At 31.1% G+C, this 26,472-nt stretch overlaps 1 protein-coding gene across 2 annotated transcripts; it reads right to left on the reverse strand.

Annotated features, from left to right (window-relative positions):
• Nucleotides 1-8,095: 8,095 nt before the first annotated feature.
• On the reverse strand, nucleotides 8,096-26,192 carry LOC132760333 (ADP-ribosylation factor 6). 2 transcript variants are annotated; one of them, XM_060752295.1, is made up of 5 exons: nucleotides 25,977-26,192; nucleotides 22,286-22,396; nucleotides 19,455-19,558; nucleotides 16,768-16,966; nucleotides 8,096-14,806 (listed from the first exon to the last, which is right to left on the reverse strand). In XM_060752295.1, the coding sequence occupies exons 2-5, from the start codon at nucleotides 22,365-22,367 to the stop codon at nucleotides 14,664-14,666; spliced, it is 528 nt and encodes a 175-aa protein (XP_060608278.1). In that variant the 5' UTR covers nucleotides 22,368-22,396; nucleotides 25,977-26,192; the 3' UTR covers nucleotides 8,096-14,663. The 2 variants fall into 2 exon arrangements, with proteins under 2 accessions (XP_060608278.1, XP_060608279.1); XM_060752296.1 differs by having other exon boundaries at nucleotides 22,286-22,403.
• Nucleotides 26,193-26,472: the final 280 nt, after the last annotated feature.

Consider the following 26,472-nt stretch of genomic DNA (forward strand, 5'->3'; position numbering starts at 1 on the left):
AATAAATGTGTCTGCAATTGATTTTTGAACTGTCCTTTGTAAATTCAAGTGATTTCTGGACAAAAAAGGAAAGAAGTAACAAACATCATTAAAGAATTTGGTCAGATTGCAGACTGGTTAGATTTCCATATTGTATTTTTCATTTTTTGGGCTGAAGTTTGTTGAAAATAACAGGCAATTTCAGGTTAAAAATTAGGCAAATACTTTGCTACAACCACTCCCAATCTGTAAGCCAATTTACATAATGATGCCATTTCAACTAAAGGTTAGATGCACTGCTTTTAAGACATTGTTTATTATTTATGCAAAAAAAATAGTTATTTATGTTTTTGTATGGTAAATTTTGACTTTGTTGTGAATTGTGTGGTGCTTTAGTTAGTTATTGACTAGTCTTTTATTTGTGCTCTATACAGTGGAAAACTAAACTCTGATACAGGTGATGTACTTAAATAAGTTCTCACTAGGCTGAATAATTTATATTTGCATCTTTTTAGTCCCCTACCGGTTTACCGGAGGGGACTTTAGGTTTACCCTCCGTCCGTCTGTCCCTCTGTCTGTCCGTCCGTCCGTCAGTCCGAGCAGACGAGAGCTACATTATGAGGTTTAGGTTTATGTACAGGCACTCTGTATGGGGTTCATTCCGTAGAGACATGTATTATGTGGTTAAAAATGCTCTTATGGGGTTATAAAAATTTGCTCTTGTGGGGTTAAGAGATCAAAGGAATAACCCCACAAACACGTCTGCTAAGTATGTCCGTCCGTCAGTCCGTCCGTCCACAAAACTGGATCCCGCGATAATGCAAAAAGTACTGAAAATATTTTAATGAAACTTGATATATGGATAGATGGCAGTATGGAAATTATGCACGTCTTTTTCTTTTCTTCCTATGTTGAAAATTCTGGTTGCTATGGCAACAAATAGACTGAAAATATGGCAAATTTTACACATAACCTGGATCTCGCGATAACGCAAAAAGTACTGAAAATATGTTTATGAAACTTGATATATGGATAGATGGCAGTATGGAGATTATGCACGTCTTTTTCTTTTCTTCCTATGTTGAAAATTCTGGTTGCTATGGCAACAAATAGACTGAAAATATGGCAAATTTTACACATAACCTGGATACAGTGATAACACAAAAGTACTGAAAATATGTTTATGAAACTTGACATATGGGTAGATGGCAGTATGGAAATTATGCACATTCTTTTCTTATCTTCCTATGTTGAAAATTCTGGTTGCTATGGCAACAAATAGACTGAATTTCAAGATTTCTGATTCTAGTTTTTAAGTTTTTTCACTATAAGTTCTTTATTTCTTAAGGTATTTTCTTCAAACTTTAAATATAAGTTGCTTGTCATCAACCACATCATATGTGACAAGGTTTACAACTCTAGCACAAAATTTATCAGAATTACCTCCCTTGAACTTAAAATTTTCATGAAAAAAACATTGTTTTTTTAATAACTTCTTTTTCTGAATGTATCTACTTCAAACTTCATATAAATGTTTCTTATTATCACTCAACATTTGTGAGTGTTCAATACTCTAGCAAGACTATTTCCAGAATTATGCCCCTTTTGGACTTAGACTTTTTTTGAGAAATTGGTAATTTTTACTCCAACTTCTTCAATCACGATAGGATTTTAAAAATGTTATATTTTGATAACAGGGATGTTTAAAAAATAACTTTAGAGTGTCCTTCAGTCCGTCTGTCTGTACATAAAAACTGTTTCCTGTGATCACTTTTAAAGAACTTTTTCAACAAATTTACTTAAAATAGGAATCTAAGTGAATGGCCAATGGCCCTTCAGAATGTTGCTTGGGCTCTTACCGGTAGGGGACTTATGGATTGCTTGCAATACTATGATAATTGCTTGTTAAGATAAATATTTTCTTCATTGTTTTCAATTTTATCTTAGCAATGTTAAGAGGTCCGAAAACAGTGATGTGTGCAATTATAAAGAAGGTTTTAAAAGTTATGATGGCAGAACTTGGCAAAGTATTTTCAGTATAGTAATGGACTAGATTATAAATTATGTATGAAAATAAATACAAATCACTTCATGGATTCTTTTAGAAAAAGAATTGAGACTCTATCTAGCTAGCCAAGTTTACAGTAGTTCTACTGTGGCACTTTGTCATACCTGAGGTCTTCCTCCACAATCCTCTACCAGTAAAATAGGAAAGTTGATATATATTTCATTTCCAGTATAGTATTGGTGCAACTTGAAATGGAACAGTGATAGGGTTGTCTGCCTTGGCACAAATTGCAGTGAGTAAATATCTGTTAACCTTTAAATTCCTTGCTTCATAAGATCTTAACACATTGAGTGCAGTATATGTCTAAATCTTATAGTAGTTTTAAATCGTAATGAATGACTCATATTTAATATTGACATAATCATAGGTTTATTGTTTTCATTTTCATGATTTGGTGCTTTAGAATTTGAGTCAGACTTGTGGAAAAGTTCATGAGATAAAATTGTACTATTTATTTTGTATTGTTTAAACAGAAACTAATGCTTCTAGCCCTTTTAGGGTGACCATAACTGAGCTTATTTTAATAAATGACAAGTGGCTTAGAATTTTTTCTATATTTGTTATACACACATTGCTTACTAAAGATACAATGTCTTTTTAAATCTTTTCAGTCTTTACGATGCTGCCAGATATTTTTTGGTTAGCAATTATTTAAAAAATCAACAATTTCCAGGCTTTGACTTTATAAGAAATAATAAAGTTATAAAAGAAATTCCATATAGGTAGTACATGGAGCCTAGTCAATCCTAGTGAAACCCAATTCTTCATTTTAGAATCATTGAACTGTAATATATAACCATAAGATCTCGGAAGTATTTTGTTAGAAACAATCTTTTACTAGAACTATCACAGCAGAATCTCTTGTGTACAGTGTAGCTCTAGAACTTTCTTAGACTTGATTTAAATTTTGTGCAATGTGATTTCTTGGCAAAATAAATACAAACTAATTTATCACAATATGATGTTCAGAGCCTGAGCGGTAGTGATTTATCAGTCTTAGTGATTATCAGTCTATCGGTGATTTCAGTTAATAAGCTGTTGCTTTTTTCAGGTACATTTTTAAGTGAAGGAGACTAGGAAAAAAAAAAAAAAGAGCCGCATCATGACAAAACCATTATAATGCGTTTGTGACCAGCATGGATTCAAACCAGCCTGCGCATCCGTACAGTCTGATCCATGCTGTTTGCTTACAAACTCTATAACAAGTAGAGAAACTGATAGCGAACAGCATGGATCCTCATCAGACTGCACGTTTGTGCAGGCTGGTCTGGATCCATGCTGGTCGCAAACCCATTATGTTGGTTTTGTCATGGCGCGGCTTTAATTATTAATGTTGTATTTTTGAACAGGTTGTTTGTATATTTTTCCTAAATGAGATCTAATTGAATAAAAATTTCTGAATTCTGTAAAGCAAGATATTTTAAAAATAGATTTTTGTTTTAAACAGTTTATAAAAAGTGGCAGCAAAAATAATGGTATTAGTGAACCAGCTATATTTTTTGTAAAAATCAACTTTTTTTGTAAGATTTAAACTTAATGAAAAATGACCTACAGGTATTATTTGATGTTTAAGGCGTGCACATAGATTATAGTGATTTATAGTTTTCAAAAAAAAATAGTCCTGGATCTATGTTGTAGTAATGTGATAGATTCATGAACTATATTCTTGTTACAATATTAACCTTTGACCCTTTGTTAAATTTGTGTCATCCTCATGTGCAACATTATTGTATCTGTTATTAAGTTCCTGACAGTATTTCCTATGGGTTTTTTTAGATACAATTTTGCCTTGCCTTCTGGTTCACTTAGTGACTTACTTAAAACTTCTCCATTTCTTGACTGATATCTTAAGACAATTTGCATGTTTGTTACCTCTCCCCAGGTTGAGGTTTCATTTTAAAAGGGTCAAAGTCACCAAGTCTAAATATAGATTTTCTGACCTTGTCTCTTAACGAGGTCATATTTTTAACCTTGTGATGTAGGGAAGCATTAATCAGTGTTTACAATATTTCTGTATGGATTAGGTAAATGAAGTTTGAACATTTCTTGTGCCCGGATGATGACATATTTTTATTTAGGGGTCAAGGTTATTATTACTGTTACTTAGTGTAATTTTCTAGACACTCTTATCTGGAAACACATGTTTGAATTTTGTTGTTTGTAAACTTAGTTATTGTAAATGATTGGCTTTAATTTTAGCTGGTTTTTAGTGTTGTTATTTATTATTTTTACATGATTGAATAGGTTTTGTTTTGCTTTTTATTGTTGAAAAAAAAATTTAATTATTTTTTTTTTACAGTTTTGACAAAAAAAGTGTTCATAAATTATATAGAATATTCTTCTCATGATTTTAATGGTCAAATTGTACATGTTTGTAGAATAAAATAATATACATTGTTAAATTTTTTTGTGCTAAATTGTTAAATACAGCTGTGTTTCTACTCGGCTTGTTGTTTGTTGTAAATAGTGTACAAAAAATGTCCAAATAGCATATTTGAAGTGTCCAATAAAAAACTGGCTTTACAGTTACATTTTCATTTGCTGAAGAAAAAAAAAAGACTTATGATCTATTATTTGATATTTTGACAAGTAATTTTGAAAATTTTGTCATTTTTTTCGAGACTGGATACAGTCTATAATATTTGAGACTGGTACCAGACTGTAAAATTTCAAGCTCATCCATTGGATAATATTTAGAATCGACCAATCAAATTTTACCATTTTAGGCTGATGTCATTCTGATCTTTTCTTAACCTGTAGAATTTATATAGTAGATTTGCCTTACTTTTTGATTTGGGACAGTGAGGGATTTCTGTATGGGAAAAAAATGAGTTCCCAACAGTATAGAGGCTGGTCAATCTAAACTGATGTGCAGGCTGGCCTGGCTCTATACTGGTGACCATGGTAAATCACTTCTAGTTCCAGCAGGTTAAGGGTTAGATATTTGCAGTGGTAAAATACTAGACAAGTTTTTTTGTTGTTTTTTTTTTCTAGAAATTTGGATATTAAATTTCTCCAAAATGAGCAAATTAAACTTTCAGTTATATCTTTGTGAGGAAAATTAAGCAGAAAATGATTAAAGACTGGACTTGTAATTTTATATCTGAATTTTGTACAATAACGTATGAGAAAACAATGGTCAAATTTATTTGAAGTGGTCAAATTGGTTTTGAGTATGCTACTAGAAAGAATTATAAAACTTTGTTTAGCATAAATTATATAAGATAGAAGTGTACAGCAGTGCTGAACACGTGACATAGCATCCATTTTATTATTTTTAGATCAAATAATAATATCAAATTTTTAAAAGTAAGTTTGAAATAATTTAATAAACAATTTTTTTATAAAACAAAATTTCTATAAATTTGAGAATTTTCAGGATTTTTATGACCTAGGCAGAAAAAAATATCCAGATTTTAACGTCTCAGCAGTGCTGAAATACAAGGTTTATTAAGAATTTTTGATAGTTTAAGATATTGTTGGAACTAGAACTTGGTCCATTTATTACAGTGTAGTATTGCTATATACTACAGGGTAGTTGATTTTGTATGTTTTTTTAAAAATTGGTAAAAGTTCAATAAAATGCTCTCTGTAGCAATGAACTATTTAGATATAGCATTATTATTTGCTATACCTTATATTGACCATATAGCATACTCTTTAATAAATGACTACTTACTGTACTTATCCTAATATGTGCACCTTAACAAAAATTGATATACTGCTTTTGCACAGTTAAGATTGTTTAATACAAGCAAATTTTTGACTATGATTAATTAAGAAGTAAAAAGGAGACAGTAAAATAAAATGTTTCGAATGCAGAAGAATTAATTTTGATATTGATAACAATTTAAACTTATTTATTTGAAATTTTTAATGAAAAATATAGCATGTTGGGATAAGTACGGTAAAATATTTTACAATGTTTCTATCACGTTGTTGTTGTTGTCACATCTGGGCTAGCGTCTGGTCACAGATTGATTCAATAAAGAAATGCCTTTTATGCTATTGTTGTCTTTTTATGCACAAATATCAAGCAATTAGTGCCGTACCCAGTTACAGTTTACCTGTGTTCCTTGAAGAAACCAGATAGTTTTAAGTATAAAACAAATCAATATCCAACTGTGTGCTAAAAATATATTTACTTTGATTAGGTTTCAATCCAACAATATCAATACAGTATGACCAAGTATGCTAAATGGTGAAGAAATGTAATAAAATGTTGACAAACTGATAGCAGTATCGTGGATTCATATTAATGTTATACAAATGGATTTTATCATCACACAAAATTTGAGGAGAAATGGCTATCAATAGCAAACCTTGACCTCCATAGCAACCACTGACTTTCCTTAGCAACCATAGACTTCCATAGCACTTGATGACTTTCTACAGCAACCATTGACTTCCATGGCTTAAATTTTACCTTCTATAGCAACCATTGACTTCCCATACCAACCAGTGACTTACATGGAAACCATTGACTTTCCAAAGGAAGCAAAGACTTCTTTAGCAGCCAATGACTTTCCATATCCACCAATGACTTCCATAGCCACCATTGTCTTTCCATGGCAACAAGTGATTTTCCATAGTAACCATTGACTTTCTATGTCAAACATTGACCTCCATAGCAACTACTGACTTTCCATAGCAACCATAGACTCCCATACCACTTGATGACTTTCTACAGCAACCATTGACTTCCATGGCAAAAATTGGTTTCCGATAGCAATAAAAGACTCCAATAGTAAACAATGACTTCCCATAGCAACCAATGACTTACATAGAAACAAGTGACTTTCCATAGCAACCATAGACTTCTTTAGCAACCACTGACTTCCCATAGCCACCAATGATTTTCCGTAGTAACCATCGACTTTCCATAGCAACAAGTGACTTTCCCTAGCAACCAGAAACTTTCCAAGCAACCATTGACTTTCCATAGCAAACATGGACTTTCATAGCAACAAGTGGCTGTCCATAGCAACAAAAGACTTCAATAGCAACTTCTCAAAGGATTGAGATAGAGTCAAAGGCTTTTCAGCATTGGCTACACTTTACCTTTAGATCAACTGGAGGCCAATTTTAGCCCCTCACAAGTCCAAAATCTTCTTGGCGATGAGGGGGCTGCTGTCCCCTTCAAACTTCTAAGTAGAAGGGGGCACATCCCCTCTGATGTATCTTTTTGATAGGGAACAGTGCAAAAAAGTGCAACATCTCGAACAAAAAGTGTTTTGGGTCTAAATAGGGCACTCATTTCACTATTTGAGGCCTCGAAAAGGTGGGTGGCGTGAAAAGACATCTATATGAAGAAATGGGTTAAGATCACTTATATTCAGGTGAGCTATATTAGGGCCATCATGACCCTCTTGTTTGATGCTCATCTTAGAAATTTGTATCACATGCAGTTTCTTGTGTACAACTGAACTCTGATATCAGACAACCTAAATATTTACCTAGTGACCTACTTTTTTGTTTTTTATGTGCAGTTATAACATTAGATCCATGTAAAAGGTAAAAATATATTTTGCATGAAGTATGGTCTTGTGACCAATATTGTCCTAATTCTTGTAATAATCACTAGGCTTTACTGCTTTTACACAAATAACAGTCTGTCCTCAGTGAAGTGTTTTTGTACCAATGGTCTCCTTGTTTATGCTTAGCAAAGATGAAAAATATTGTACAGATTAAGAAACACAGATTATACAGATTTATACATGTAATTTGCAGATGACACAGAATACTTGACCTTTTGACCACCTTTCGCAAGATTTTTCTCAAAACATCAAACCAGGGTCTGACAAAATTTTGGGTTCATACCATACACATGAATTTAATGCAAACTCTCGAAATACTGTGATGAATCATAGTGAATATCAAGTGAGGTAGAAACCTCCCCTAAGTAGTGTGGATAAGGACATTCAACTGTAATGAATAACATGCTTGCATGAAAGAAATCCAACACCTCACAGCCATTGCAGGTACTTAAAAGTCACCTAAATTAAAATAAGAACCCAACTTACTTAAAAGTAACACAAAGACAACAAATTTATATCTGGTTCTTTATTTGCATATATTAACAATAGAAGAGTACAGTTTGTAATGATGGTACAATTTTACATGACAATTCTTTTTTTGCACCAGTTTTCTAAAAACAAGAAAAAAATATCATTAACATACAAAAAGGTAAGAAGAAAGTCCTTGTGGGGAGAAAATCAGCAAAATATCACTGTGAACAAAACTGCAGAGAAAAAAAAAATGAAGTTTAAAAAATAGCTCTAAGAAAACATACATTATAACGCATACATGTACCTTCTTTATCCAATTTATAAACTGATTAAATGAGTTAAATAAATAAATGTTACTGATTTGACATAAATGAACAGTTTATAACAATCAAACATTATAGAACATGCAAAATAATCAATTATTTCATTATTTTTTTTACGATTTTCAAAAGGCATTCCTTATTCTCATTTTCTTAAGGAGCAAACATCGAAACACTTTTGTTGAGAAGTGCGAAGCCTAACCACGATATATATCTTAAGTGGACTAGTCCATCTTTTATTCTGGGCAAAACCATCCAGCATTTTAGGGGGAAATTTCAGAAATAAGTACTGACTAAATGGCGACATGTGATTAGTGGTGACACCATTAGATGGCACAGAAAAGCTGGCTGACTTTGGTTTGTACTAGTTGCATGGGTATTTTCACCAGCAGTCAACAGGCTTCAGAATAAGAAACAGTTATCAAAACTGAAGGAATAAGCCCAGGGATGCAAGAAGTAATTACATGTAAATTAAATTTAAAAATAATAATAAAAAAATTAGGAAACATTTTCATAAAAAAGGTGAATAATCATAGTATTCTAACCAGATCAATGATTTAAGAGAAAAATGTATTTATACCATTAAGTCTACGTTTTTCTCTTAAAGAGTAACAAGCTAGGATGTTGTTTTTGTTGTAATTTTTCAGCTGGAAGAACTAATATAATAATGCTATTCATTGAGCTAACACTAAGCAAACATCTGTATGTTACCGTACAATGAAGCTCCTACAGTTTACCAGTAAACACTATATTTACCAGTAAACACTATATTTACCAGTAAACACTATAAATAAAATAACTGAAAGCTATATTAGGGAAGGAAAGGCATTATATTTTGATAATGATAAGGTTGTTGGTTTAATTTTATAATTGTTTATGTGTTCATCAAGAATGTTTTTTGCACTCTTGTTCTTGGAAATCAGGCGATACATTGTAACTAGAGTTAACAATCGTATTTTCTAGAATTAACACTTACATGTGCTTGACATGTAAATATAAGTGACATGGTTTTTACCACAACGTTACTGTTTTGTTATAGATGTGGAGAAGAAAATTTCCCTTTATAAAAGGCATTGTATGCCAGAAATAAAAAAAAAACAAAAAAAAAAAAACCTGCACAAAAAAATTCATATTCTCAAATTCATTAAAATTTCATCCAAATCTACATACATGTATTGTTTTATCAGATAGAAAGTCTTCACAAGAAAAACTGGGATGGACAAATCAATGCAATAATGAATTTGCCTCCCTTTGGTGTAAAGGAAATGGAGTTATGTAAATCACTATGTAGAAATGTATTATATAAATTACTACACTCCCCTCATAACATATACAGCAAGAAAATGAGGTATTACTATTATGAACATGTCAATAAAAGTAAAGAAAAACAGTGAGCATAAATCTGTCGATTACTTTCATATAATCGGTCAAAAATATTTCTTATTCTCACACAAATGCACATTACTGAAAACAAATAAATGTTTAACCTAACAAATAAAGTCTTTATTCCATTTCATATACAATACTGATAAACTGGGAATAATGTACTAAAAGTTTGAAATTATATTGAAAACCTATTATTTCGCAACATATGAAAAAGACCTGTTTACAGACAATGAACAAAAACCAATAGCATTGTTATTTAAAAAAAGTATTTTTTAGTAAGCATTAAAAATACCAAATAAAAAGAAAATTTGTTAAATGCAACAATTTCATTCATATTTTTTGTCTTGTTTCATAAAACAGCAAACTACAAACATACTGTATGAAAATTTTCATCAAATAAAATACTTATTTTGTCATTAACATGCATTTTGTCTTATTTTTATTCATTTTATTAAGCTCCTAGTCATCAATGTAATGTAACAATTGAAGAAACTTATGACATCATCTAACATCACAAAATTACAGAACACCTTTCACGATAAACAAATGTAAAAAACGCAATAACATTTCGCATTATATGACAATTTGCACTAAAGTTTAAGCAAAAATTTTAAATCTACACAATGTACTAAAATTGATGAAAAATTATCAATAAAAAAACAAAATTTACATCAAGGCAACAATCAGTTTTAACACATTCGAAAACAAATTTACCTGCAAATTTTACAGACATCATGAAATACTTCAGAAGCATGAAAGAAAAAAAAAATTCTAGACCTTATCAATGACTTTTAGTCACAATTAATTATTGTACAATAACATTTAATCCAATAACCTTTAATTAGCTAGAAGCATAGAGGCCTTCACCTTATAGTAATTATTAAGTCACCATTCTATAGTTTAACATTTAAGTTACATTTAAGTTCACCTAAATGAGGGTCTATATAATAGACAATATCCTCAAACTTAATTTATAAAATGCTACATTTTAAGATGGAAACTCTCTCCGTAAGCCCCAAGTTGCCAATAAAATCTGTCGACTACTGCATAAATTAACAGCCACTTTATTTGACAATGATAAATCAAAATGCTGTCAAATTACCTATGACTGCTTATCAGCTAACTTCTCACAAATTTTTAATCCAAACTTGAAGTTTATGGAGAAAACCAAAATGTGACTGACCCTCCCTTTTTTTCATACAGTAGAAACTTTTAAGTTATATTCTAATGAAAAACTGGTATAAAACTGCATGTAATTTACTTATTTCTGTCACTCAACAGTGCTTGTATATGCATTTCTTTATTATGATATAGTATTGTGACTTCTATAAATACAATCAAAGGCCCCTCCCCCTCCTCATAGGCCATGATAAATGCTGTGCCTTTATTTATTGCTAGGTACAAGGTGTGCAAATTTACGAAATTGTACCAGATTATTTTTCATGTAGCTTATTAGCCCTCACCCCGCTGCAACCTCAAGTGATAAGCCTTTGCAACCAGTATATACCCACCAAAGACAAACCCGAACAGGCAGTCTTACCAGGCTCCTTACTGTTGGCTGACTTACTTTTAAGCCGCCTTCAGCTTTTCTATAGGCTAAATATTTTATTTTTAGATAAATAATTATATAAATTGTCAAATCAAAAGAATTCAGGTGGAAAATGAACTCTGCTCTCGATATGTAATCAGTAAAGTGACACGATCTTCTTTTTTAAGAAACGAAGTCACTGACGTGTTATAGATAGCTCTCAATACGCTGTTTTGAAGAAGGCTTAAAAGAGACACAATGATATGATGCACTTTTTCCAAGATAAAATTATTAAAATACTTAGTTTAAAACAACATAGAATTGTTTTATTCCAACAAAAAATAAAAGCTGAAGGCCCCTTTATCATTCATATTGATATCCAGAAAATTGATACTGGACCGTTTTTACAATTGAAAGCTGAACAAGTTCAGTTAATAAATGCAACAAGTTGAGGGCAAACAAGTTATACATTATCACCATATTCACCAAATTTTGCAATTATATCAATATATATACTTAAGCGAGCTACTGGTATGAAATAAAAGCTGTTAAGAAAAGTATATGTAATATAAGTGAACTTTAACACAGGTACTGACTGTGTTATTTCAACTGATAAAGCATCATACTATGTGTAGCTGTATTTATTCTAACTCGAATAATTTAACTAATATATGGAAATAGATATATTGTTGTCTTTAATTAATGTACTGTGACAACAGCACATGGTGGTAATTGAAAATATAACATGTTATATATTAAATGATGCAGTCTTTAAGCTATTCAGTACCAAGTATTTATGAAAATACAAAATCCATCCAAACTTAATTGTCTTTAAACAAATAATGCATTATAATATAGAATATTTATCTGGTCAAATACTGCATTAGCCTTTCAAAGTCTTTTCAATTTTTTTCCAAAATAACTTTTTATGCCTTTATTACTCTAATTAGCCTACAATACCTTTGATTTTCTTATGAACTCCTCATATTTAACTCCATTTATGGAAAATCTATTTTGTATGTTTTCAATGCAAAATTAATTTTACCTTAACATTCTTTTTCATGAAGTTAGTAAGACAGAGTGAAAATGCACAAGGTAATGTTTGATAAGTGACAATATATGGGAAGGAATTCCCCAAGGATATTTATAGCTTAATTGTTGAATGATTTAGATGTATAAATATTTCACTGCACACTAAATTAAATTCAATCAGGTAAAAAAATCGAAACAAATGAAATAAGAAAATAAAAAGTGAAATTGTATGAAGTATTTAACAGGTTTCTTCTAACAAAAAAACAGACATTAACGAATGCGTGCATACAATAAATGCATCATTGGCGTACACAGTAAATACATTAAAATTAAATAAAATGATCCTTTCAATATACACAGTAATAATTACATCAGCATATATATATATATATACATAAAATATACATTCATAACAACACACATAGTCCTCCGTTAATTAATTCAAAATTAAAGACATTCTCAAGTAAAGAAAAGTGATTTTCCAATCTTCAAGAATAAAAACACCTTGTGAAATAATTGGAAAAAGTCTATATATAGAAAATTCTATAAATAGGATTAAGATCTGACTACTAAATTGACCTTAACATCATTTTTGATATGCAACAGAAATTTCTGTTTGTAAGTATAAAACATACATACAATATCTATATATGCATCTCACATGAAACAAAAGCAACAAAAGTCGACAGAAACAAAGAGTTTGAAAACCAGTCCCAAATACTCATATAAAATTAGCTATTCACAAATTCAAAATTGAAATTAACCAATGACAGTGTTCTATTTCCAGACTGGTCTCACATCTTATTATTTTCTACAAACATTTTTCTTTGAAAAACTGAATAAATCTTCAGGATCAATATTTGAACAAAATAAATTATAATGCTTCATCATTGTCTTAAATATTTAAATTCTTTCATTATTTAAAAAATTCATTTGCTCTACTAACAAGCATAACAAACACACTGCCATTATTTGAGGTTTCACTATTTCATCTAAAAATGATTTTCTTTTTCTAGCATGACTACACAATGGGCGGGTACTGTCTATTCATTCAACTAGTCAGCACTATGTATGTTTGAACATGAAATGTACTACTACTTAAAATTGTTTCATAAAAAATTTGACATTTTCTGGCGTTTTTTTTCTTTCTTTTCTTTTCTTTTCTCTCAATATAAGCATCATTGGAAACATCATTTCTTGTAAAAATATTCATGAATATATGGAACTAAATATGCCCTTGATTTTTCTTTGTTTTTACAAATTATACCGGAAAAAATTTGTTTTATTTCTGTGTCTATGACTTGAGTATGAGGGTTTAGCAACAACAGTTTAAAAAAAAATTATAGTGAAGACATATTGTAAAATGCCTCTATTATAAAACCACCTAATTACCAGTATATTCTGCTACGAGCTACAAAAATGTATTTTTTTTTACTATTTTACATGTTTTCCAAAGTATAGGCACTCAATTCACAAGAAAATGGTGGTGTCCTTTTTGTTTGAGTCTATAATTCATTGCTGCATTATGAAGAGATGCAACTACCAATCTTGTGACTATATGATCTTTGTAAATGAAAAAGTACAAATAAGCCGTGCCAATTCATACATGACTGAACCATACAAATCTAAAAATTCACCTTGATAAAACGCAGCAAAAACTGTCAAAATTTTCGAACATTGTCAATGATCGTCTTTTCAAGTATAGAACAATATCACAGAGAGGCTGTGAAGGGAACCAGTCATAAGGCTAAGCATTTCTTAAAGAAAACCATTCTATGCTAGAACCATTCTATGCGCTTAAAGGCTTTGGGGAACTATTCCTACAAAGATAAAAGTGCTTAACCATTGATAACAATTTGAAACATCTGATGAAATATCTTCTGCATCTCAATTAAAATATCAGAACGCCAATAAACACACCTTGATTGGAATGCTTGTTTGCTTTTTCTCATAAGTGTACAATCACACTAATCTGGTCTCCATTGTTTGATGGCAAGATTCTAAAATCTGTTGACTTTTTAATAAAGTGATGCATCCATAGAAATCACCATTTTCTTTAAAATTCATTTATGTTCTTTAACACCATCACATACTGTTAAGAAGCAATCATTCGGGAGTTCAGATGTGGCAGGAAGTGGCGTTCCTTTCACTTTTACTGCCTATCCAATGCCCCTTCAAAGTTGATATAAATATGCTGCTTGTTTTTCCCTCTTTATTATTTAATTCTATTCTTTGAAGCTCTGTAAAGATCAATCAAACATTCGTTTACCTTACTCGCTGTCAAGAATGTATAAAAGTTTACTGTATATATACACTATATCCTATTTACAAATTGTGAATGATCAAGATTTAACGTTTGACGTTAACCAGGTTAAGCCTTCGTAAAGTCCATCTCCTGTTGTCGCACAAGCTGGTTGAACGTACCAATTTCGATCTCGTATACGTGTTAATCCTAGTTTCTCCTGAATTTCGTGGGGTTTCATGGCTGAAATAAATAAATAACTCAAATTATTGACTTGCCAAAATAACTAGTTTTCAATCTATTTTAATTTAACAAGTAGAATTAAATTTAAGCATAATAGTTATGAGATAACAGTAAATTGATAAAACTTGCATGTAGTGTTGACTGACAAATACAAACATATTAAATACTGACATCTAAACATAACAAAATAAATAAACATAATCCTTTTTATTTATTTTGTGGCTTCAGCCAAATACATCCCCCAAGAAAATTTCTTTAAAACCATGCAAATTTCCCCCCTACTTCGAATCTTACTCCCCTTAATATGAGTTGACGTGCTTATTTTCCCCAAAATTTGAAGGCGAGGGCTACATCCCTCGAGCTTTATAAACTCACTTGAATAATATAAACAAAACTTCAACTCAGAATGCAATCACTATCTTTAAAATTAAAATAAACTAGAAATGTGTCCATAGGACACTGATGCCCCCACACGCCACTGTTCTGTCAATCTTATGACTCTAGGTCAAATATTTTTTGGACTACATGTGCCACAAGTTGAAACTAAAAATCAACAAAGAGCCATAATTCTGTTAAATTTGTTCGCAGCAAAAATTCCTTCCTTAACTACCATCTACACATTAAGGTTATTCATCCCTGTAAGTTTAAGCAAAATCTGCCATCCGGTTTAAGAGGAGTTGCGTTCACAAAATTTCTACATAGTATATAGTGAAAAAATCAAGAAAAGGCCATAATTCTTTTAAATTTGGTCGCAGCAAAAACTCCTTCCTTTACTACCATCATTAAGGTTGTTCATCCCTAGAAGTTTAAGCGAAATCTGTCAACCGGTTCAAGAGGAGTTGCGTTCACAAAATTTCTATATGGTATATAGTGAAAAAACCAAGAAAAGGCCACTTTTCTGTTAAATTTGGGTCGTAGCAAAAATTCCTTCCTTTACTATCAGCTACACATTTAGGTTGTTCATTACTGGAATTTTAAGCAAAATCTGCCATCCGGTTAAAGGGAAGTTGCGTTCACAGAATTTCTACATAGTATATTGTGAAAAAATCAACAAAGAGCCATAATTCTGTTAAATTTGGTCGCAGCAAAAATATCTTCCTTACTACCATCTACACATTAAGGTTGTTCATCCCTGTAATTTTAAGCAAAATCTGCCATCCGGTTTAAGAGGAGTTGCGTTCACAAAATTTCTACATAGTATATAGTGAAAAAATCAACAAAGAGCCATAATTCTGTTAAATTTGGTCGCAGCAAAAATTCCTTCCTTTACTACCATCTACACATTAAGGTTATTCATCCCTGGAAGTTTAAGCAAAAGCAGCCATCTGGTTTAAGAGGAGTTGCATTCATAGTATATAGTGAAAAAATCAACAAAGGGCCATAAATCTGTTAAATTTGGTCGCAGCAAAAATTCCTTCCTTTACTACCATCTACACATTAAGGTTGTTCATCCCTGTAAGTTAGAGCAAAATCTGCCATCCGGTTTAAGAGGAGTTGCGTTCACAAAATTTCTACATAGTATATAGTGAAAAAATCAACAAAGGGCCATAATTCTGTTAAATTTGGTCGCAGCAAAAATTCCTGCCTTTACTACCATCTACACATTAAGGTTGTTCATCCCTGTAAGTTTAAGCAAAAACTGACATCCGGTTTAAGAGGAGTTGCGTTCACAAGATTTCGGGACGTACGTACGGACGGACGGACGGACAGACTGACGGACGGACAAGTGCAACGCTATATGCTCCCACATTGTGGGGGCATAAAAAAAAGTTACTATAAAAATCTATGGAAAACCTTTCAAGTCTTATTTATTTATAGTTTTCCATGTGTAAAAATTTTTATAATTTATTCAGAACAGGTTTTAAGGTAATACTCAAAATGCACAGAAATACAGACAACTGTTCATTTCATTATGCAAATACTATCAATAAAGATACAATAAAACAATGTAATAAACTGACCATCTGGTAAATCTTGTTTATTGGCAAATATAAGAATTAAAGATTCCCTCATTTCTCGATCATTGATTATTCTATGAAGCTCTTGTCTCGCCTCGTCAATTCGGTCCCTATCAGCACAATCTACCACAAATATAAGTCCCTGTGTTCCGGTATAGTAGTGACGCCATAATGGTCTTATCTTATCTTGTCCTCCTACATCCTGTAGAAGATATATATAAATAGTTTAAGCCCTACACTTGTTAAAAGCTTACTTTTTAAACAATAATTATCATGTGTATAAAAGATGGAAATCAAAGTAACAAAATTTACGAAATATTTTGGAGTTGTGTAAGAGAACTGTGTAAGACATAAAGCAGCGATTAAAAATTAATTTTTTTCAAATCTCAGATAGATAACAAGACGGAAACATTCTACATGCTTAAACTACAGTCACTCCTCAAAGTTTGTTCTGATCCATAGGATCAACCTGGACTAAATCATGTGATAAATGCCATGCACCTGATATGACACTGAGGAGATCATTTATGATATAAAATATAGAATATCACTAATGCACCTTTGTTTGTGCATAAACAACTGCTGAAGCACAAAGTCATATTGAAAGTATAGCCTGTATGGCATTGGATTAATTGAACATAAAAGGTGCAATAGCCATTGTTACATGGCACCCTTAGTTAGGCAAATTTAAATATGCAACAATAGCACATGCTTCCATGATTAATTCATGTTTACTTCTCTGTTAATGTACACCTTTGTGCACAGTTTGTGTGTAAGAATAACATTTTAATTTTTAGAAGCACAGTCAGTACATAGCATGTTTTGCATGTTTACGAATCATTTGTGATACTTAACCTCATTAGAAATTTTGGACTTTTGTACTGTCAAATTTTGTGCCAGTCACTGCAGAGTACTGTACATGTACTTCATATAAACATAGAAATTGTGGCCATTGTTATAAGTTGACTTTTAAAATGCTATGAACCCTATGATGAAATTTACTTTCTGTGCAGAATGCTGGAAAGCAACATAAAAGCATGTCAAACCTTTCACTTTCTCTTTAACTCAGTTGCCGATATCAATAAATAAAATACATATGTTGACACTTTGGTTAAAGCCCACATTGTTCCAGCTGAGACTTCAACACTTTTAATCTTATTTTATACAATATAAAATGTTTAGATTGCTTTTTTTTATATCCTACTCATAGTATCTATAACTACATTCTTAAACTTTAAACATGACCATTATCTCATTTTCCGTCAACTTTTAAACTTGCACTCTTATGTTTGAATCGTTACATTAGTATATATAACTTCTCTTTTTCTATACAACACGACCTTGTCTGCGTCATTATACTGTAGAAGCAGGAAGTACTTACATATAAAACATATTTCATTGACCACTTTTATTTCCGGACTCTAGACTAATCTCGAGTGAAGTGTAAAGAAATCATTATATATCTTAAAGATATGTATCACTTTAACCATGTATATACAAATATGCTCAGTTTTGCTGGAACAAATTTCAACGCCCCTTTTTTTTTAATACCCTTCTAAATAAAGTGCCCTGGTTTGTCCAACTGAGAAATTTGCAAGTTATGAAATAATAAAGTAAGTTAGGGAAAAATGAGTCACAACAACAGTGCATGCATAATATCTAACAATTCTTTTTTTTTCCAAAAAAAAAAAAAAAATTAATTTACAGGAACCGTGAACAGTGGTCCAACAATCAGACCTATCTAAAGATGAAAAGTAAAACAAATTGAAAATATGTTGCAGTTTGCTAGAAGAATCAATGATCTATTAGTGTCTCAATTGGGTTTTATGAGTCACAAACACTGAAAAAGCATGAACCCACGTCAATATAATGCTGTCTGTAATTATCTAAGAATGAATTGATCAAATCCTTTATTTGAATGTAAGATAGTGGATAGTGCAGCCACCAATACAATATTCAAATTACATCACATTTCTACATCATATGTTTTAAGCTATTCTTATTCCATTCACCACCCTGGAAATCTTATTCAATTAAAGCAGCACTACCCAAGATCTGTGTTAATTTGATGAAAACTTCTAAAAAAAATTTCAATGAGTAACAAATGTTGTCAAATTTCAAATTAAGTTATTTATCCTACTATCTACAGAAATTACCTATAATCTGTTAAAAAGATGCAGAAATATCTATAATTATTTGAGAAATTTAGTGATCAAAAGAGTTAATTTTGTCAGTTACATGTATGATTACGGCACAAAACAGGTTGATGTTGCAATTTTGAAGTTATTTTGCCAGTATCATATTTATCATGAAGATAGATGACTCAATATTTTTAATGGTTACTAAAACATAATTCATATCTATTGTATTATGTTTGCACGTATAGATATGGAAATTGTCTCATTTTTTTTTTAAAGTGAGACAGTCCAAAATGTGGCTGTGTCAGGAAATACACTACTGCATGTTACATGTATATACCTAGCATATATTATATTAAGCAAAATGGTGTTATATTGTAATTTTGTTCTTGATGATCAACAGGGATTATGATAATTTGACTATTTTGAAAAAACAAATGCCTGTGGACATGACATTTCATCAACTGGAAGGATTGTTTCAATAAAAAATTTCAGAAAATACATCATATTTTGTCAATCATTCAACACTCAAGTAAAGCCGTTTTTACTTACCCATACACTAAATTTAACATTTTTATAGGTGACAGTTTCTACATTGAATCCTACAGTAGGTATAGTGGTTACAGATTGGCCCAACTTCAACTTGTACAAAACAGCTGAACAAATGTTAAGGAAATGTTTGACTGAAAAGGAAATACTAGAGCAAACATCATAAAACAGGGAAATAATATTTTAAAATAACAAAGACTTACACTTAAGATGATAAATAATGAACAATGTGTTAATAAATCAAATTATTTCCTGGAAAACAGAGAAGGTTGTACTTGAATACATGTATAAGAATATATACAAACATACATAACATTTGCACCAAAATAACAGTGAATCACGGATTCAACATTATCACATGATAAGAATGATTTAAACAAATCTGATAATACATTAGGACACCTTTAGTCTTTACTAAATGCAGTGTATCTTACCTGCAATAGAATATTAACAAGGTTTCAATATAATTAGTTATGAAGCTTTTGACAAAAAAAAAAACATTGTCTATATGAATCTAGAATGGAGAAGGTAGGTGGAACTAAGGTCAAGAAGTAAGATTATAGTATAAGTGCATGCAGGGTTTTATTTCTGCTTCTGGCAACAAAACATTCAACAATATCATGTAAGTTGTTGTTTTTGGGGGAATTTTTTTAATGCATATAAAAGAAACTTTGGAAAGACCTAATAAACCAAAACATTCATTTGAGGCTAATTTTGTTTCCTGTTTGCATAAAACACACTATACATGTACATGTCTCACTGGTAACATACATTTATTTATTTATTTATACCTGTATGTAATTTATGATAAACAATTTCATAACACCTATTTGATAATATTGCATTCTCATTATTATATACATGCCCTAAACACATAAACATTTGCATAATAAATTCATTTTCTCTATATGATTAATGAGATAACATTGACCTTAAATTACGTTGCAACCTAATTAATTATGAGCATGTTTTACATTACTGAATTCTTACTCAGTAGTTATGAGTGTAAGAAGAAGAAAAAATCAAATGAATCAGGTAAATGTAAATTAACTGAATCTGTAACAGTTAACACTCAATTTTATGAAGGATATCAACATGACCATTGTTAACCTATTAAATGTATTTTTCATTTTAAATAGCATTTACATTTGAACATCATTTTCAAAATGGCCTCGATTTATGCTGCATCAACAAAATATAATATATATACCGGTAAAATTAACAACACTAGATATGCACAACATATATAATGTATATAAGGTTTTCAGCAAAAACAAATAATGTACTGAACTATGTGATATTTCATTCTGATTTGTAGAAAAGGCTGAATACACTGACTCACTGCATTATTGACTAGAAAAAACTTGACAAAAATCCCCTGACAAAATACCAAGTGTCTAAACAAATTATACAGTGAACTGGTTTCATCACAAACAGTGGTTATTATGACATGTATATTAATATAGAATAACATCAGTCATAAATTAATAACCAATATCGCCATGCTTTAGTATATAATACAATATTCTGTATAGATTGTCTATATATGTCACATAGGTGAGGTTTGGGACACCTTATGAAAACTTGACCCTGGGAAATAGATGTTCGGTAATTACTGTCTTGTTACAACATGACATGTTTGACAGCTGTCAACATACTGCAGCTATGATCTACAGTTACATTACAACTCCACCTTAAATTGTTTTTTACCCACCAAAAAAAATAATAATAATCATCATATTAAGACAATATCCTGTTCTGCATTTTTCACCGAGGAATAATTATGAAACTACTAAAGAGGACCGCATTTTTATTAAAGTTATTTCCCTAATAGAATTTAAGAGTCAGTTTAACGCGCAAAAAAACAATTCAAATATCTAATAGTAAAACACTGTGACTCAGAAAAAATTTGACCACAAATTAATTTTCCTCAATTCCACTTTCATGACCACAAGTCATTAAATAACCATGAAAAAAACTCTAAATAACCATGAAAACTGAAAAAGGGAGTGTCCCGATTTCGTAAACATTTAAATTTATTGAATAAGATGCGAACAAATTAACAACAATGATGCCATTCAATTTCCAAATGTACTTAAAACTCCCCTGTGATCAGCTGTGACTATATACAAATGTATTAATAATTAACTCTTAGCTCAGGAACAACCTGTCCTATATTTTCACACATTAGAAATCATGTATCATTATCTACATTTAAACAAATGAACCTATTACATTCTAGCATGACTATGAATAAATAATGCAAATTTTAAACCCAACAGAAAACAGTGACCTAGTCATCATACAATGTGATTGTCTAATCAATCCAACCAATAATTAGCCACAAGGTATTGTAAAGCCCAATTTCAGTAAAGATAAAAATCAGCTTGATAAATTTGTCATAAATTTCACTATAAAACTGGACACGTTGCTATCCCAACAATTTTTACACCTGTAAATTTATATGACAACTGGTTCACTCGATACAAATGAGTAATTTCATTAAAAAAATGTTGTGATTCATTTGTGAACTCAGATCTTATAACTTAATATTATTACCAAATTAAAAGATATGTGGCAAAATTAATAACAAAATCCAAAACATCTTATATATATCTACATTTTCATTTAAATGCCACTTTAAGTACATCAGGGTTTTTTGTATATGTCTTTATGATTTTCACTTCATCAAAATATTTCAAACTTAAAAAGAATACATGTGTAACAAACTGAATCGCTGCTTAAGAAATAAACTTATACTATCAGCTGGAAAAAGCCACAATGAATTGTGTATGTTCAATACATAAAAATATGTTTTCAACATTAAAGGATACTAGTTTTTCCAGCAGCATCCAATCCCAGCATGAGAATTCTCATCTCCCTATTCCCAAAAATCTTTGACAACAGCTTTCCCATCTTTTGTCCTGATACCACAGCACTTTACTCTTTAGTCTGAAATTTGTACAAAATTTTATGCTATAAAGATGAAATAATAGGATGCAAGTATGAAAATATATCAATTTCAACCACAGGGGATTCTGTCATTTTTTTCCCTGTGATTTCAACTACTGATGGTACATGTATATTCTTTTAAGACAGATAAGTTGTCTTTGGTTTACAAACTTTACATGCTCTTTCTTTATGCCCAAAAATCTCTGTAATTTTGTTAGGTTGAATCATGCCAGAGATTTTGGATTCTTTCATTTTCGGGAAGCTATCCAGGTAGCTTACAGAATGTCAGTGGTTCAAGTCAGGTGCCCGTTCATAGTGTCTGAAATAATGCAGAAAGTCACCTGAAGTCTTCTCCACCAGTAAATCTGGAAAGTCGCCCTATGACAGCTACTGTGTTGCCTTGGTGCAACGTAAACCAACCACCAACCCTCACCACCAACCCCAAAAAAGTTAGGTTGGAGTCATTAAACATCTTGAATGAGTATGACTCACAAAACCTTTGGCTCAATAAACAAAGGGTTCAATAAGGGGACGATTTCTGACATAAAAATCACGCTGAAATTGGTAAATTGCAAGGATATCATGCACTTCATAATGACATTCTATTTACAAATCCATGTGTCACTGCATCCTAGAACTACACAATATTAGCTCAAGTTTATAACAGTAAAAATGATGCTTTACACTTGTCAACTGTTATGCCACATACATGTAAGCCAATCAGAGCACAGATTTTACAATAATCTAGTTGAAGTAGCAGAGGCTGCATGACAAGCTTTGTGTATACATTTTGTAAATCAGCATTTTAAACATGCAACAAATGCAGCATATTTGTTGTTTACACTTTACTTAGCTTAAAAAGTGCAGATTCTGATAAATTGTATGTTTGACTAATAATTGGTACAGACATGCAGAGCTTCATGGATTCAGTTCAATGCACATTGATGATATATCAATATGGGATGACAAATATCAACAATACATCAATATATCCAGAATTTCTTCTATACTTTTACTTTCATATCCATTTTCATGATTTCTGTAAAACACATCTTCTACTCTCTTATATGCACACAATTATGATGTGTATTGTTTATTGTATGGTTATTTTTTTAGTAATATTAAACTTGTCACTGCTTTGAAATATAACAATTATATAATTTACATATTAATATATCTATAGTTGCACACCAATATTTGGCTCATCACACAAATCACGGAAATCCCATTATGTTCTTAAAATAGAATAACCTTTACTTTTGAGGCCTGATATGGGGTACCCAAATTACGAACGCCTGTGTCCCAATGCACGTGCAATAAAGTGCTTGTGCTTGATATAACTATTTTACTAATGTAAAGCCGTAAATTACATGAGGTAATATAGGGCAAACTCATGATATTTTAACAAGTTTTCATCGTAATGTCCACTTATCTGTAAACAGGTGGTATTATTGAAAAACCCTTTTAAAGGCCTCTTATGGTAGTATTTTTGTACATACGCTTAAGGACAGAAGCCCCAATGTTTACAATTCAAATTTTTACAACACACAAGTGAAACTGTGAGTGATTTCAAATGAAAACTTTTTGAACCTACAGCCGATCAAACACTTATGATTTTGTCTAGTTCACACATCTGTGTGACATGAATTGATACCATTTTTTAAAGAATACAATTGATAATCAAGTGTTTATAAGAAAATATGGGTACTGCTTTTGTACAAGAACTACTTGCACGCCAGTATAGAAATAAAATTTTGAACTTAAAGTAGTTAGTAGGCATAGAAACTATGTATAATTTAGAGTTAATTCCTGAGACTGATTATTCGAATAAAAAAATCACTTAAATTGCATTGATATTGACACAATGCAAGAAAATGTTGTGTTCCACAATAACAATCTATGACCCTTTCATTACTCCAAGTTTACAAATCAACACGTTGATATTTAATATCAGCTGCAGTGTGTTAAAGTTTTAAAGGCACGCTTCATACTTGTAAAAACTGAGATTTTCCAATAGCTGATTGCGGCAGTGGTCCATTGTGTAATATCAAATGCTGCATATTCAATCAGTTTTTATATAAGTAAGGCGCGATAGCTCAAATACTTATCATTTCAATTGGGGAGAGGAACGGGGCAGAGTTTTAGCCCCAAAAATAGGTGGCGCCATAGCTCAGTTGGTTAGACCACTGACTTCTACCCTTTGAGATTTAAGTTCTATGTCAAACAAGGCTTTTAAAACAAAAGTTGAGTCATGCATTTAATAAAAGCCTGCAGGGAATTGAACAGTATCTATTCCCTGTAAACAGTAACAACATTTCAGAAATATTATTTAGTCTTAAGCACAACCATTTATAGTGTCAATTTGGAACAAACCAAGTTTTGAGAGGTGGTATACACCACATTGTAATGTTACTAGACACTTAGTTCTGGCTTTCAAAATTTTATAAGCCGCTTTTTTACATTTTTTGTTTATTATCTGATGCAACATTTCAATTTTTGAAAGACCTGTTAGGAAACCTAATCAGAATAACCTATGTTAATTTAACCTTATTTTTCATTTGCAAATGCCCTGGTCCAAATTAATTTTTGTGCATTTTGCAATTAATCGATTATTTTAATATCGTTCCATACCATTTAAAGAATCAAAATATTAATACAGTCATTAAAATTGCCTATTAAACTGTGTAACATTAATTATGCAGACCACAGTCGGCCATGACAATTAGGAGCTACCTGAGACCGCTTATGACATAATTCATGTACTATATTTAGAACATCTTTGTTGACATGATTTCAATATATATAATTCAAGATAATGCTTTTATTTATTTTCATTAATTTTTTAGTATATCATTTTTTTTAGTATATGGTGGCCAAGTTATATTTTTTTAACTGTCAGAAACTATTAGGTAGTTTATGTTCGTAATAAGTTTTATTATACATCCATCCTTGGCTTATCAACAGTCATTATACATAGTTTCATCAAGGCATGCTTCACTTTTCTTCATGGCATGTACGATGAATGAATACGAGTTTTACAGATTCCTGTCACGATTATTGGTGTATTTTCCCTATGGGTCTATTTTCAGCGTTCACGTCATGACATAGTATATAAACGGGTATGCTGAAGATCTTAAGCTACTAGACACTGAGACAGATGTAAGGACATTTTTCACATATTCACCGCAGATATTTAAGTATTTTTCACAAATATTTTGAGCACAACATATATTCCAATAACAAACCACTTTAATTTGGTTTTACAAATTATTCCATCAGTAGCTCCATCTATAAATATTAGGAAGAAACACTTTCTGGTTAAGAGATAACAGTATCAACCTGACAGCTGGCAAGCAATTATTAAATTATCTCCCTTGAAATAACAGAAGAAAAAAATCCATGACAAATCGTTGTATTTAAACTGTTAAACTGGAATTAATTGGATCATTTACAAAAGAAATTGAACATAACTATCTTAAATAGTACCTATCTAATATATCACTTATAAAATTTCAACGGGAGGAATACACCCTCTCTATTTTTTTAAAAAATACTGAAAATCACCCCACCTACCTTCGAAAAAATTATCGACTTGTTATGGCAATAACTGAATAATAACTCACAAATATTATAGATTTCACTGAAAAGTTAATTGTTTATTGAATAAATGAAGAATCGGGGCCATAAAATATCATTTACACAAGGCATCTTAATAAATTACACGCTGTAAGTTTATTTTCAACCATGTTATGGCGGTTCGTGACCTCGCCTATTGTTCCGCAAAAATGGCGGAGAAAATAGTTCTTACAGAAACCAATGTTTTATAATTTGAAATTTAATCAAATGTGAATGTATTCGTAAAATTAATGAAATTCAAACAATAAATTTTGTACTGTTTATGTTCGAGCTAAAACAATAATAATTTCTAAAACAGTTTGAATTTGCGTATGAATATATTTCTTTTTAAAGTAGTCCAGTTATTATACAGACTGTACCAAAATCGCATTTCAGTCTAAAAAGTGATCGCAGGCACTTAGGATGTAAAGCACCAAAAAAGCCTTATCATTTA

This window comes from Ruditapes philippinarum, unplaced genomic scaffold (assembly GCF_026571515.1).
Source record: "Ruditapes philippinarum isolate M1 unplaced genomic scaffold, ASM2657151v2 ctg32_1_1_1_1, whole genome shotgun sequence".
NCBI lineage: Eukaryota > Metazoa > Mollusca > Bivalvia > Venerida > Veneridae > Ruditapes > Ruditapes philippinarum.